This window comes from Nothobranchius furzeri, chromosome 18 (assembly GCF_043380555.1).
Source record: "Nothobranchius furzeri strain GRZ-AD chromosome 18, NfurGRZ-RIMD1, whole genome shotgun sequence".
Lineage (NCBI taxonomy): Eukaryota > Metazoa > Chordata > Actinopteri > Cyprinodontiformes > Nothobranchiidae > Nothobranchius > Nothobranchius furzeri.
In genome coordinates, this window is record NC_091758.1 from 17,766,386 (window position 1) to 17,780,927 (window position 14,542).

The following is a 14,542-nucleotide window of genomic DNA, read 5'->3' on the forward strand; positions in this document are numbered from 1 at the left end:
AGTGACAGTTAAAGGAACATTTTATCTTGAAGCAATTATTTTATTGACTAATAAGCCGAACAATGGGCATATATTACTTTTATTGTTTATTTTGTTGACTTCATAAATTTTAAAGTCCATCGTATAATTTGAAAAACAGACACGTCTCTGAATTTGAAGAAGTCAGATTTCTTGCACTGTCACAAAAATCGGCTTTTATTTTCCTAAAGTATCGGACCGGAAAAGAGCTGGAGAGTTTGACGTCATGCAAGAACCCGGCTGTCAAGCGCGTGAAGGAAAAAACATGCATCCATTCCCTTCCAGTTAGCCGGCGTTTTACCCGGCTAGGGTTAATGGCGAGCGGGGAGAGAGAGAAACGTCTCTGTTGAAATGAAGGCGAAATTACGGACAGTTGACGTGACGTGCCAGTGTTTATTGTGATAAATACAACTGTACAAATGTCAATTTGAGATACTAAATACAAGAAAATGCAGGAAATCACCGACTGGTAAAGGCAAAGCCATATAAGTTTGTTGATTGCATCAGGAGCTTGGCATCAAAACATCATTTAGGTTTTTATATCAGATATGTGACTGAAGTGAAGCAAACCTACGCGAGTATTTTCGCTGGATATGAGCAGAGCAATAAAATGGGGTTCAAACTCCGCCTACAAATCAATGCGCTGCTTCGTCCGCCGGCGTGTAAATGGTGTAGACCCACCAGCAAAGTCTAGTATCCTCTTGTTGGAGGACTCTAGGAAGGACATGGCATGAAGCTAAAATTTCCACTTCTCAGTTAAACGTGTATCGTAATTTGTTTAGAACGTGAATTAGTTCATGTTTATATGTTCTACTATAATAGTGGCGCTTTAGTTTTGACATTTGGACCAAACTGTCGCCAGTTTACCGACTAGCTAAGCTAGCTTGTAATTTACCGTTTAAAGGTTGCGACTTTAGACTTAAAGCAGCATGGCGTTAATCCTGTTTACGAGATCCAGAGCACCTTTAATGAAAACGGCCAGGTCGTTAAAGAACGAATTCCGGAAAAACAAAGGTAAGGTTTTTAAGGTGGTTTGTTTCAAGCTAAGGCCGTCTTTATCATTGATGATTTGTGGGACCCAATAGTTGGCTTAGACATAGGTTGTCTTTTAGGGACACATTGTTGTCCCCGTTTGATATTAAACTGCACACATAGGCATTCTGATGACCTGCTCGACATTAAAGTTGTTGTATGAATAAATGACTGACTGTCAATGGTCAAAGATTAAAGCTGTCTGAGGACATGATCTCTGACCTGACAGTTCCGTTTCAGTCTGTTACTACTACCGAGACAATGATTGATTTGATTCGATTAGCTTATCAATCTAAAAATGACTGTAAACAAAACTAAAGCCATAATCTGATTAATAATTGATTTAAAAAAATTATTCCATTCTTATTCCATTTTATTAACTCGACACTCAATTATTAAAGGTGTGGAACTCCGATTTTTTTTAAATCATTATTTCTGGTAATAATCAGTCACTCTTACTTTTTTCATACAGGTGTCATACACCTAGCTCCTGTATTAGCTTCTGATAGAAAACAGACATTGAAATGATTGTGAAACGAAAATCCTGACAGATCTATGTCACACTGTCATTTAATGTTCATGGACTCACCCATCTTGACTCACGTTAGTTTAACGTCCAGGAAACTGCAAAAAATGTCCCTGTTAGTAGAAGCTAACCATTAGCATTAGCAACTCCAGAAGACAGCAGAAATCCTTCAGGCTTTTGAAGTCAGTGGTAGAGTCGTGTTGCTGTTAGCCAATCAGAGGTGAAATGTCACAATGTCAGGAAATAAAGCCTGACTTATACCTCTCCATCTGCATGGGTACAGAAACACGCAACACCTTTATTCGGCGGTGCAAGAGCTCTTCGACAGGCTCGCAGAGGGTGATGGAGACATGCTCACATTTTAAAATATCCATTGAAAGTTACAGAGACCGCAAGCTTGTGATTGGTCAGGAGACTGCTTCTGGTAAATTTCTCAACAGCACAGCCTTTGCCCCCTTAAAAAGTAAATCGATATTTAGCGGCAGACCTGGAACAGATTGAAGAACGCATCGTGGAAAATGACAGAAAATATGAATGTTTATTCACCCGTGACTGAAGGAGTACAAAGTAGGGATGTCCTGTTCCGATATCGATATCGGAAGTAATTCATTATCGGCCCAAAAACACTGTATTGGATTATATCAGACTGCATTACAAATCTCTGATATAAGCAGTCCGTTAAGGTTCACATTTTTGCAACCAATGGTTAAAAAAAATAGTAATTTTTTTCATACTTACTGTTATTGGCTCTTGTTCTCCGATTGAGTAATATCACTTGATCAAGTCTTTCATATATTCCACACAAAACTTTTACCAACGAAATAGGTCAAAGTATGAATGATTTGTGCTGATTGTGATTATATTGAAATTAGGGCTGCAACTAACGATTATTTTCATAATCGATTAATCTGTCGATTATTTTTTCGATTAATCGATTAATCGGTTTGTTATTGTTTAGCTATTTAACCTATACAAGTGATGGATGCATTTCAGTTAAGAACAAAAAAACATAAGAGAATTGTGCAGTTGACTGCAATCTATTTTATTGCACATGAACACAGTCAGCAGTATAAAATGAGCTAAACAGTGCAAAATATCAGTCCAGAATAATTTTTAGCATTAGCTGGAAGCCTGCTCCTTCCACCATGGATAGTGGCCTCATGTCTTTTACCAGCATGTTTAGAATAGAGTTTGTAAGTGGTATGAATTGCTGGGGGGTGAGTGTCTTCTTCCCCATGTAGTTGTCCATCGTTGCTTGTTTTTTTCTGCATAAGAAACACAAATAGACTGAAATAAGTACACATATAAAATAAAGCAGCACACACACTACAACACTAAATCAATATTATATTATTTGAATTAATTAACAATATACAGTGATCATTTATTTTGAGGGTTACGTTCTACAAAATAGCCCGCAACAGGAGATATTCAGAAAAAAAGTAAAACATTTTTACTATTAAAAAGCTCTAAGTAAGAAGCTCATGAGGTTTTTACTTTGAGTCGGGAGTGTTTAAATTAGCCAGAGAAATGTGAAAAATGTTTATTTTGTGTAATACTGTTTAAGAAACATGATAAAAATGTGTTGTGAGGCGTTTTACAGCGTTAGATAGTAAAACAGCCTTTTAATAGTAAAAAAATGACTTTTTCTGAATTTCTCCTGTATTTAAAAATTGAAAGTGTACAACTATGCCGCGTTATATTCACCTGGACACAGCTTGTCTGTATATTTTTCTCCGCGGAGTTGTCCTTTTTTGAATGAGGAACATAGTTATGGGTTTGTGCCGTTTTTCTCTTAACGAGAACATTCTTATAAACAGACGTGCTAAATTTGGCAAGCGCATGATACACAACACGGAGGAGATTCACGATTGCATCTAGTCAATCAGAAGTAGAACACCGCAGACTGACGCGGCAAAAAAACATGTTTAACATCCACTATAACGAACTCAGCTAAAACACTAAGTCCAGCTTGTTTATTTTCTGTTACTTACCGGGCTGGCTCTTCCAAATGACGGCTCACTTGACCGCGGTGCTCTACCTCTGCTGCATCAGCCCCCACATGCTTTCGTCTCAAATGTGCTCCCATACTCGTGAGGTTTTTGTCCGGGGTTTCTCTTCAGTTTTGTCGCTTCTATTTTTCTTCCGTATTTCCTCTTGTTTCGCCATCTCTCACAGCAAGATGAGCGTCAGTAACGTGATACGTCATGAAAACCGAGGGCACCCATTGGCTCATTTCTTCTTCTACGGCTCCACTGGTAGATCAGTGGCTCATTACTGCCACACACTGGCGGCAAATTTAACAGCTTGTAACCGATGTCAGATTGTGGTAAAAAATAGACTTTATGCGGTAAAATATGATTATTAAACAACTAATCGATGACTAAAAAAGTTGTTAACTATTTTAATAATCGATTATAATCGATTAAATCGATTAGTTGTTTCAGCTCTAATTGAAATTGGCATCGGTCAATACTGAAGGCAGCAATATCTGTATCGTATCTGAAGTGTAAAAGTTGTATCTCGGGACATCCCTAGCAGCAAAAATTTTATTCCTGGTCGGAAAAGGCGAGAAACATGAGTTTAGAGGTGCCGATTGCATGAAGAGGTGGATGGGGAACAAATTTGTTTGTGTTAAAAAGTCTCTGAAATGCATTAAAACAATGTAAACATATTAGTTAAACCATTATTGTGGACCGGATACATGACTAATGGTGGCAGGATAGCGCTACACTCTCTCTCATCTTGGTGGGGAATTGTTTTGCAACAATCCCCAGCTGACAGAGAAGTCCGAGAGCAAAATATCTCTATCAATCTCTCTCCCTTGCGGAGCTGATGGAGAAGTCGAAATTAGGCTGTAGAGACCAAAACCTGCCATTAGAAGCACATACATCATATATGTAGACACCCTGTGGACTGGCGCTGCTTATTGGAGCTACTGTGGTGGTCGGCAGCCATCTTGGATGGGTCTCCATTTGCCCTCTTGTGCATTTAGTTCTACTGAGGAAGGGGTTTACCCAACTAAATAACACATTTTACAATGCCCTTTCACAAAATCAGACACAATAATTAATTAAAATATAAATTTTACTAAGATAAAATAAATTAAAATATAAAATCCCAAGAGTAGGCTAGAAAAGTCAATAGTAATCCCACGTGATCTGTTTTCCGGTTGTTGCAACTGTAAGCTGCACAAAAAAATGGGCATAATTGCCCACTCTGCATTGATTCCAGTTGGGTTTGAAGAATGAGGAACCCATCCAATATGGTGGTGAAGCTGTCTCGCTTTCCAGCACCCAATGAGGTGTCTATGTATTCGTGTCTATGGTCTGAAGCTACTGGGTGTTTCTTAGGGGTGGGTGCAATTAATCGATGTGGCAATGCATCTAAAAGCTTAACATGTTGTTTCGGCATCGATTAATGAATGTCGATGCTTAAAAAAACATCACATCAAAGTTTTGTTGCGAAGCCGGTACTAAAAATAAACACGTAACCAGAGCCTTAACGCGCGCGCCGCCCGGACTGTTAACTGAGTGGCACTACCTCTTTGACCTCTTTCTCCATCCTGGAGACTGTCTCCAAACTACCGAAGAACTCAGAGAAGGCAAGGAGCATTACAAAAGCAATAGCTACTTTAATCGCGACGGATCTATGTCCGTATTCCGTAGTTAACAACAGGGGGTTTCAGTTTGTGGTGCGCACCATGGAGCCGCGCTATAAACTTCCTCACCAAAAACATTTCGCAGAAAAAGAAGTCCCCCACCTCTATGAGGAAACCAAAGCAAGCGTTCTAGAGTCCATGAAGAAGGCAACCGGGATAGCGCTCACATGAGATGCATGGACATCGGTTGCCACCAAATCCTTCGTTACTGTAACAGCGCATTTTGTTCTCGCATCGGACAAGAACGGGTGGAAGTTGGTGAGTCACTTTTTTCAAACTCGAGAGATGAGTGAGAGTCAAAGTAGCACCATGTTGACATTTGCCCATCTCACACAACAGGAGGATGTAGGGGGACAAGAGGGAGGGGAGGGAGTATGGGAGGACAGATGAGTATGAGTGTCACTCTGCTCTATTTTGTTGTGTTCACCTCACTGTACTGAAGCTCCAGGCTGAATATATGTTCAGTTGAATTATGCACTTTTGTTCTGAAAAAATACAACATACTACCTTCAAATATAGCAGTTTTTTTCTGTTACCTATATTCCAGACTGAAAAAAGCTGAATTATTTTATTTTGAGGAATGCACTTTTGATCTGTATGGCAGCTTTTTTGTAATGTTATCATATGCCAGACTCATTAAGTTTCCATTAAATAAATTTGATGGAAGTAAAAATCTTGTTTACTTTAATTAATTATCTCTATTAGCTTGCCTGTTTTCAGTGTTTCCCCAACAATGGAGGGGTCACTAATGTAAGTAAAGCTTTCCCTGATCGAAGTTAAGTTAGTCAAAGTGCAAATATTTACACGTCATACAGTCATAAAATGAGAATTTGTCTTTGAAAAATAGTTAAATGTTAAAAAAAATGTATTTACTAACAGAGAGTAGTTTTAGAGGAACTGAATTAATTGATAGGTTATTTATTTACAAATGTAGATAAAGAAGAAGACAATCTTGTATGAAAAAAGCATTAAAAATGTCAATAATTGAAGAATCGTGGCACCAGTAATCGAATCAAACCAAAAATCATTATAATCGAAGCATCGAAGCTCCCATAATCAAAATCGAATCGTGAAGTACCCTTTTTGGAACACCCCTAGTGTTTCTCAATGTCAAGGTGCCTTGTCTTGTGACGCGATGTCTTGCGAGGCCAGGCTCCTTACTTACGAGTATACTGTCTAGGGCTGAAACGATTCCTCGAGTACCTCGAATAATTCGAGTACAAAAAACCCTCGAGTCAAATTCTCTGCCTCGAGGATTCGTTTAATTCATATTTAATTAATTCGTGGCTTTGCAGTCGCCCGTAGTCATGTTTCACCCGGACTGAAATAAGTGACGCACATGCCCACTGGACTGCACACGCGAGTAGCGAATGTAACTTAACTTTCTCTTAAGCCATGGCGGACAACGTGGACCCCGGTGGAGTGCGAAAAAGACAGAAAATGTCAAGATGTGGGACCATTTTTCACGTCGTTAGGCGGAAAACGTACTCCAGTGTAAATACTGTAAAATGGATTTAGCCTAGCACAACACCACATCCTCCATGCTGCTGCAGCGCCTGTAAATGTCACTTCTGCATGCGGACTCGGAGCCTCTACAAGATAATGCATTTTAGCCTGTATTTCCATATATTCTGCGGACACTGTGCGACTTTTTCGTTTGTAGCACTTAGTTTCAGCTCACACCGTACGTCTGGTAGCAACACGTCGGACTTAAAATGTGCCAAAAAATAGCATTTTTACACAAAACGTCGGACTTTTTATTGTGTTATTGGTGTTTGTTGTCCCTCGGGATTGCTGCAGGAGGACATGGGTATTTATGAGAGGAAAACTAAAGAAAGTAAATAAATGTTTTGTGATCAGTATAATTTGACAAAACCACAGCAAACATGCTTTCTCGACAATCCTTGTTATTGTGTGAGTAAAAAAGTGTTGAAATTAAAACGGACGTGTGTTAATAGGGAAACAGCCGGCGAGCTGTTTGCGCATGCACCGTGAGCGGTTCTGGTTCTGTTTGGGCCGCAGCCGCTCGCAGCGCTACTTCCAACAGTTATCCTCCTAGTTTCTGTCTGGCTTGCAGGCTAGCAGATTCTCGCACGAGGGGAAAATCGGCTCAGGTTGTTTACTTATTTTTTGCACAGCCATTTGTTTACTGTGAAGTAAAGTTCAAGTGCTGAAGTTTTGAAAACTAATTTTGAATAAAACTTGAAGAGTAACTGGCAATTGCTTGCTCATTTTAACAGGTCTTTCATAATTATAACATGCTATTTGATATAATGGTTTACAAATACAAAAGGGTAATTTATTAGAGTACTCGATTAATCGAAAAAAATATTCGATAGAGTACTCGATTACAAAAATATTCGATAGCTGCAGCCCTAATACTGTCCTTTCTTGGTCAAAGAAAACGGTTAAATGGAACAGACTTGCATCACGTGACTGCGGCTTCCACGGCGGTCACGTAACGTCACGTGACACGGGAGACGTTATATTTTATACGTATTAGTTTCAATATAATTATATAATGAGCCTTTAACTTTTTAAATTGTGTATATGTTTATTAAATTAAAAATATAAGTGAGTTACTACCCGCTAGCCACTGAAGCTGCAACTACTAAGCAACTAACCAACAATAGATAACTTCTTTGGATCTAAAAAAAACATTTTAAATTAGTTGACTTACTTTTAAAATTGAAAATTGTCCCTGAAGTAGCTGCCGGCTTCTGATCCGCCGTCTTTTTGAAAATATTGCGGTGCATTCTGGGTAATTTTTGACCAAGGCTAGTGTGACAGTGAGCGTTCTGTCACAATGTCCCGATTGATCATGCGCCCTGGCTACTTGGCCAGGGGGATGTCCCTTTGGCTGACTGGTTAGAGCGTATGACTTTCACCCGGGAGTCTGGGGATCGAATCCCGCCCGGGCCCTGGTTTCTCCACCTTGTCACACTAGGCTACAAGACACCTCCCATGTATCCTCGCTCAGCTAGCTAAACGGCTAACAAATGGAGAACACATACCTCGGTAGAACATGAACATTGGAACACGTCTTAGCTCCCGATGATGTATCTCCTAGGCAACCGGGGCGGAGCCAAGACATCAAGGCTAGGTTCCTTGGCATTGAGAAACACCCACTGTCTCCTCCAGCTGACTAGTACTTCCTGATTCAGGCACATCTGAGCTCCCCGCCAGTACAACTTACAACATGTTAATTCATAGACCACTGCAAATGTATTGTTTAAATGAGTGTTCCATACCTTAAATGCTCATACTTAACTTGCTCTTTTCACAGTGCCACTAATCACAGAACCAGGAGCCATGTAGAATGTTTTGCTTTTCAGGTCTTTACAACATTATGACACATCACTAACAACAGTATCATTTAAACTCCATTAAGTCATCAAGGTCAGAGACGTCATCGTCGCTTATCCGGGTCCGGGTCACGGGGGCAGCATCCCAACTAGGGAGCTCCAGATAGTCCTCTCCCCGGCCACCTCCACCAGCTCCTCCGGCAGGACCCCAAGGCGTTCCCGGACCAGATTGGAGATGTTACCTCTCCAAAGTGTCCTGGGTCGACCCGGGGGCCTCCTGCCGGCAGGACAAGCCCGAAATACCTCCCCGGGGGGCGTCCTGGCCAGATGCCCGAACCACGTCAACTGACTCCTTTCGATCTGGAGGAGCAGCGGTTCTACTCAGTCCCTCCCGAATGTCCGAGCTCCTCACCCTATCTCTAAGGCTGAGCCCGGCCACCCTATGGAGGAAACTCATTTTGGCCGCTTGTATCCGCAATCTCGTTCTTTCGGTCATTACCTAAAGCTCATGACCATAGGTGAGGATTGGGACGTAGATCGACCGGTAAATCGAGAGCCTGGCTTTCTGGCTCAGCTCCCTCTTCACCACGACAGATTGGCTCAGCGTCCGCATCACTGCAGACGCTGAACCAATCCGCTTATCGATCTCCCGATCCCTCCTACTGTCACTCATGACCAAGACCCCAAGATACTTAAACTCCTCCACTTGAGGTAGGACCTCTCCCCCGACCCGGAGTTGGCGAGCCACCCTTTTCCGGTCGAGAACCATGGTCTCAGATTTTGAGGTGCTGATCCTCATCCCAGCCGCTTCACACTCGGCCTTCTCCAAATCCACAAAACACATGTGGATTGGTTGGGCAAACTCTCATGCCCCCTCCATCACCCTTGCAAGGGTATAGAGCTGGTCCACAGTTCCACGGCCAGGACGAAAACCACATTGTTCCTCCGCAATCTGAGATTCAACTATCGATCGGACCCTCCTCTCCAGTACCTTGAAGTAGACCTTTCCAGGGAGGCTGAGGAGTGTGATCCCCCTTAGAACACACCCTCAGGTCACCCTTCTTAAAGATGGGGACCACCACCCCAGTCTTCCACTCCACAGGAACTGCCCCCGATGACCACGCAATGTTGCAGAGACGTGTCAACCCCGACAGCCCTACAAAATCCATAGCCTTGAGATACCCAGGATGAATCTCATCCGCCCCCAGGGCTCTGCCACTGTGTAGTTGTTTGACTACCTCAGCAACTTCTGCCCCCGAGATTGGACATTCCATCCCCAGGTCTCCTGGCTCTTGTTCTTCCTCGGAATGCGCGTAGGTGGGATTGAGGAGCTCCTCAAAGTATTCCTTTCACCATCCGACTATAGCCCCAGTTGACGTCAGCAGCTCCCCATCCCCACTGTAAACAGTGTGAGCGAGTTGTTGCCTTCCTCTCCTGAGGCGCCGGACAGTTTGCCAGAACCTCTTTGGAGCCGATCGATAGTCTTTCTCCATGGCCTCACCAAACTCCTCCCACCCCCAAGATTTTGCCTCGGCAACTGCCACTGCTGCACCCCACTTGGCTTTCCGGTACCTGTCTGCTGCCTCCGGGGACCCACAGACCAGCCACGCCCTGTAGGCCTCCTTCTTCAGCCTGACGGCTCCCCGAACCTCTGGTGTCCGCCAGCGGGTACAAGAGACTATCCATGCAAATGTTGCTTGGAATAGAACAGTCCATGATTTATTGCCATCCAAGCAGTTCTTTGAAATATTAACTAATATAAGAAAAACTCTGATCTGATTGTAGATTATTGAGATTACGCTTGAAGTTGTGAAAGGAAATCAGGGTCCATGAAAAGGAAAGAGGCAACGGCCTTGAAAGGAAATATCTTTGTTATTATTATTATTTTATTTTCTGATTAACATTAACAACCATCTCCTGATCACAGACTTCCTAATAATAGGAATAATAAGTTTATAAGGAGTTGTTTTGCTCGCTTCCATCTAGAGGAGCTACTTTATGCCGTTACTTCACGTAGCTTAAAAGGTGGTGTACTTAGTATCAAGTTCACCCTGTAATCTGTTTTATATGGATGTAGAAAGAGTCAAGTCCATGATTTCTGCTGCGGAAAACATGAATGGGTTTACTCTATTATAAAACTTTGTTAGTAGTTGGAAGTAATTTACTTAGAAGATGATGTGGAAAATTAGATTTATTTTTATTTAAAAATTTATTATTTATTATCTTTCAACAAGTGATGAGTGAGTTTGGCTAATAACGTGTATAGTTCTGGTCCCTGGCACACGTGACATGCTTGTAGGTTTAGTGATTTACAGGCTGCTGGCTGACACACACACACGCACGCACACACACGTGCACCCACAGTGTTTTTAGTGGGTTTTGTCTGTGCCTCTCTGTCTCTGTTCCAGTAAAGTCCTGGTTGTGATGTTCCACCAGACTTTGCTGGATTGACTCCAGCCACATGAAAGGTAGAGGAAGAGCATGACCAAGCACCACTCTGTTGGCTTCTGGGTTGGATTTTTCTCATCACTAATACATGACAGAAATCAACACAAAAAGTTAATCATTCATCTTTGATCCTGATTATGGAGGAAAAGTGCTCTAGCATATTGAAATCAACTTGTTTCCAAATTAATTTTCTGACCTGTGTTTAAATTACATTTAAACCAATGTGATAAAATAACAAGCTGTCTGGTAGATTGACCCTCGATGGACTAAACATACAGTAGGACACATGGTCAAGTGTGTCTGAAACACATCGTCACTTGAAATACCGATCAGCTCCATGAAATCATGTAGTGTGTGTGTGTGTGTGTTTGTGTCCCATTTCAAAACATTTACTTGTGTATTTTGTATTATTTTTTTAACTAAAGGTGCATTATGTAAGAATATAGTGAGAATTTTACACCGACTATGTTTACATGTGGCCAATATCCGGGTTATGATCGGGTTAAGGTCGGTATTCGGGTTTCTGAGTTGATCAGAATAACCCGTTTACAAGCATAAATAGAAAGAGTTACCCCTAACCTGCATAACCCGATTTAAATGCGGACGTTGGGGTAGCGTCAGGACGTATGGACTACGTCCAGACGCAGTATGCGTCATTTCCGGTTCTTCTTGTTCCGGTATCCGTGAAAACAACATGTTTCCCAGTTCGGAAGAGATAGCAACCTCGTCACTCCAAAAGTGTGGTGCTGTGCCGCGACTCGCCATGTTGCTCCCAACTTGTTGTTTACTTCCGGTGTTCTGGCGCATACAAGACATCTCGCTACTCAAAAGACCAAGATTCCTTGCGAACAGAGCATGCGCAGAACACACGCTATGATGGGGATATCCCGATATGCGTTTACACGTCCAAACATTCGGGTTAGAAAAGGGTTACCCCAGGTGTAGTAACCGGGTTTTTAAAAACCCGGTTATGAACATATCCGGGTTTTTGGCTGTGTTTACATGGCCGTGCAGAACCGGGTTATTGTGAATATTCGGGTTTTAAAAGGGTTACTGGCTGCATGTAAACGCACTCAGTGAGAAAATCCCAAAAGCAGGGTTTCCCCCAGCGCTTTATAAGCCCCCCACCCTCCTGGCCCTACCTTCTCCACTCACACTGATAAGGCACAGTAGTGAAACAAACAACGGGCCTCCCCTCTGCTGATACTGACGAGAAACGGTTGCAGAGCTATCCGTGCGCAACCCCCACCCCCTCCACGCGCTCTCACGGTCAGGCCCGCCAGGCTTATCAAGTTTTCTGGGGAATCCCTGCAAACGAGTTTAATTATTGAGTCATTTTGGAAGGAAGTTTATACTGAAACATATTTCATATCCAGCTGGCTGCGGGGATTGTCAGTTTTTTCTCCTTTCAAAACAAAGGAAGGAGGGACGTAAGCACTGTTTACCATCAATGAGTGTGGGGTGCCGTGTCTTCTACGAGCTAATACTGCAGCACCGACCATTGTTATTTGACGACGGCCGACAAAAAGCTCCAGAGTTGTTTAAAGTGGTTGCAGTAATCGCATTTTACCACAGGATGTTATTTTACTTCATTTATACATAATGCACCTTTAAAAGGATTTTTTGTTCTCTTATAGGGAAACTGCAGGAAGGTAACTGTTTCAACTGCAGAACCCTCAGACTCACCTGTCAAAAGTAAGTACTTAATAATTCTGTATTTAATTTCTGATAATAAATGAACCGACTTCAAGACTAACTTCACTGAGAGATGGATAAAATAACATCAACATCTGAGATGTGGGTTTATTAAGTTCTCTCTCTCTCCACTCAAGTTCTCTTAGGCTGGATGGGCTCAGACTTGGTAGCTTGGCCCAGCTGTCCTCAGTCAGTCCTTCCCTGCCCTTGTCAGATGAATCCTGTCACAACATAGACCCACAGCAGCTCTACAGTGCTTTAGCAGTAGGGTGCTCCAGGTCACCGTACCCTGCTAAAACTACAGGTGCCCAGTGGATGGTCGTACCACTGCAGGAATTCCCTGGAGTCCGGTGGATACACACCTCAGTCAGAGTGTGGGATGACTCGAAGGTGGAGAAGTTGCTGCGCTCAATAAAGGACAAAAAGAAGCTGGAAGAGGGGGGACCGGTTTACAGCCCGACGCTGGATGCAGAACCTGTCAGAAGAACAATTCGACAGCGAGTTGTGGATGAAATCAAACACTACTATCATGGCTTCAGATTGCTGTGGATTGATACCACCATCGCTGGGCGAATGCTGTGGAGAATCCTGAATGGACATCCTCTGTCCCGCCGTGAGAGGAGACAGGTGAGGATGATAAAGATCTGAAACGCTAGCTAGAAACACAGATATGTAGCTCTGTAGCACTGTCTGATGTGTCAGACAGGTGCTTTATGGCACTGAAGGTATGTGAACGATGGGGAACACCACCACACTGAAGCCTGCTGAGCTAACAGTCGTTTGCAGCTGTTTGCTCAGTAGATACCTCACGAGACGCTGAGGTGAAAATCCAACTGTTTTGATGTTTTTTGCCAGAAACAGTGTGCGCCCAACGTGAGCTGTCGGCTGAGGGGAAATATTTTAGTGGCCAATCAAAGCGCATTCTCTGCTCACATGATTTAGAGATAACAGCCTCCTGTTTGCATGTCAGAAAAATAAACAAGTGGTGCCTTGTGGATCGAAGGGCCCACTGTTTCCACTACCCTCTCCATGGCGGCAGTACTGTTGGAAGGATTCTGGGTTTTCAAGGCGCATCTTTTGAAGTAGATTGGCATAAACTCCTTGCCCGGCCCTTCTTTCCAGCTACTGTACCCATACTTCTCTAACCTTGAAATGACAGTGGCGGCGATGCCTCATCAACAAAACTAGTAGAAACATTTCCTCCATTTCCATTTCTGTCTCTGTTTTGTTTATTTTCTGACATGCAGACAGGGGGCTGCCATCTTGGAATCATGTGAGCAGAGAATGCGCCGTGATTGGCCCTATAATATTTCAGCTCATCCAGCAGCTCACGTAGTGCCCACACAGTGAGTTTTTACCCCCAGTGAGGCAAAAAATATCAAACCGGTTTGATTTTCACCTCAGCGTCTCGTGAGGCAGAAAACTCAGTAAAAATTAAGCGCACACAGCGAGATATCTGCTGAGCAAACGGCCTCAAATGACTCGTATGCGGCAGGCATAATGAAAACTACGTATGTAAATGAGACTTTTGACCTTTTACACAATGGATAACTGTGAACTTTCTAAAGAACAGCTGAAATGTCTTTAACCCTCTGGGGTCCATGGACGCATATACGCGTCTTTTGAACAGGTCTGATTTGGGACGTTGTAGCAGCAAGACAACGCCTCCCTCGTAAATGAAGATAAGACTGAGATCCTCATCTGTGCCCCAGACAAGCTGGTTCCCAAAGTCAGAGACTCTTGGTCAGCTTGCTTCTCACACCAAACCTTCCTTCAGGAATCTTGGCGTGACCTTTGACCCAGCTCTCACCCTGGATTCTCATGTCAGTTCTCTTGTTCGCTCTTCCTTCTTCCATC

At 42.8% G+C, this 14,542-nt stretch overlaps 1 protein-coding gene across 3 annotated transcripts in view; it reads left to right on the forward strand.

The window, feature by feature from the left end:
* Window positions 1-733: 733 nt before the first annotated feature.
* The window catches only part of letm1 (leucine zipper-EF-hand containing transmembrane protein 1), a 29,671-nt gene continuing 15,862 nt past the window's right edge, over window positions 734-14,542 (forward strand). For all 3 annotated transcript variants that reach the window (XM_054741841.2, XM_054741842.2, XM_054741843.2), the window contains exons 1-3: window positions 734-1,032; window positions 12,628-12,685; window positions 12,823-13,312. In XM_054741841.2, coding sequence (XP_054597816.2) covers window positions 948-1,032; window positions 12,628-12,685; window positions 12,823-13,312 — 633 coding nt within the window. In that variant the 5' untranslated portion in view covers window positions 734-947. The remainder of the gene's footprint in view (window positions 1,033-12,627; window positions 12,686-12,822; window positions 13,313-14,542) is intronic.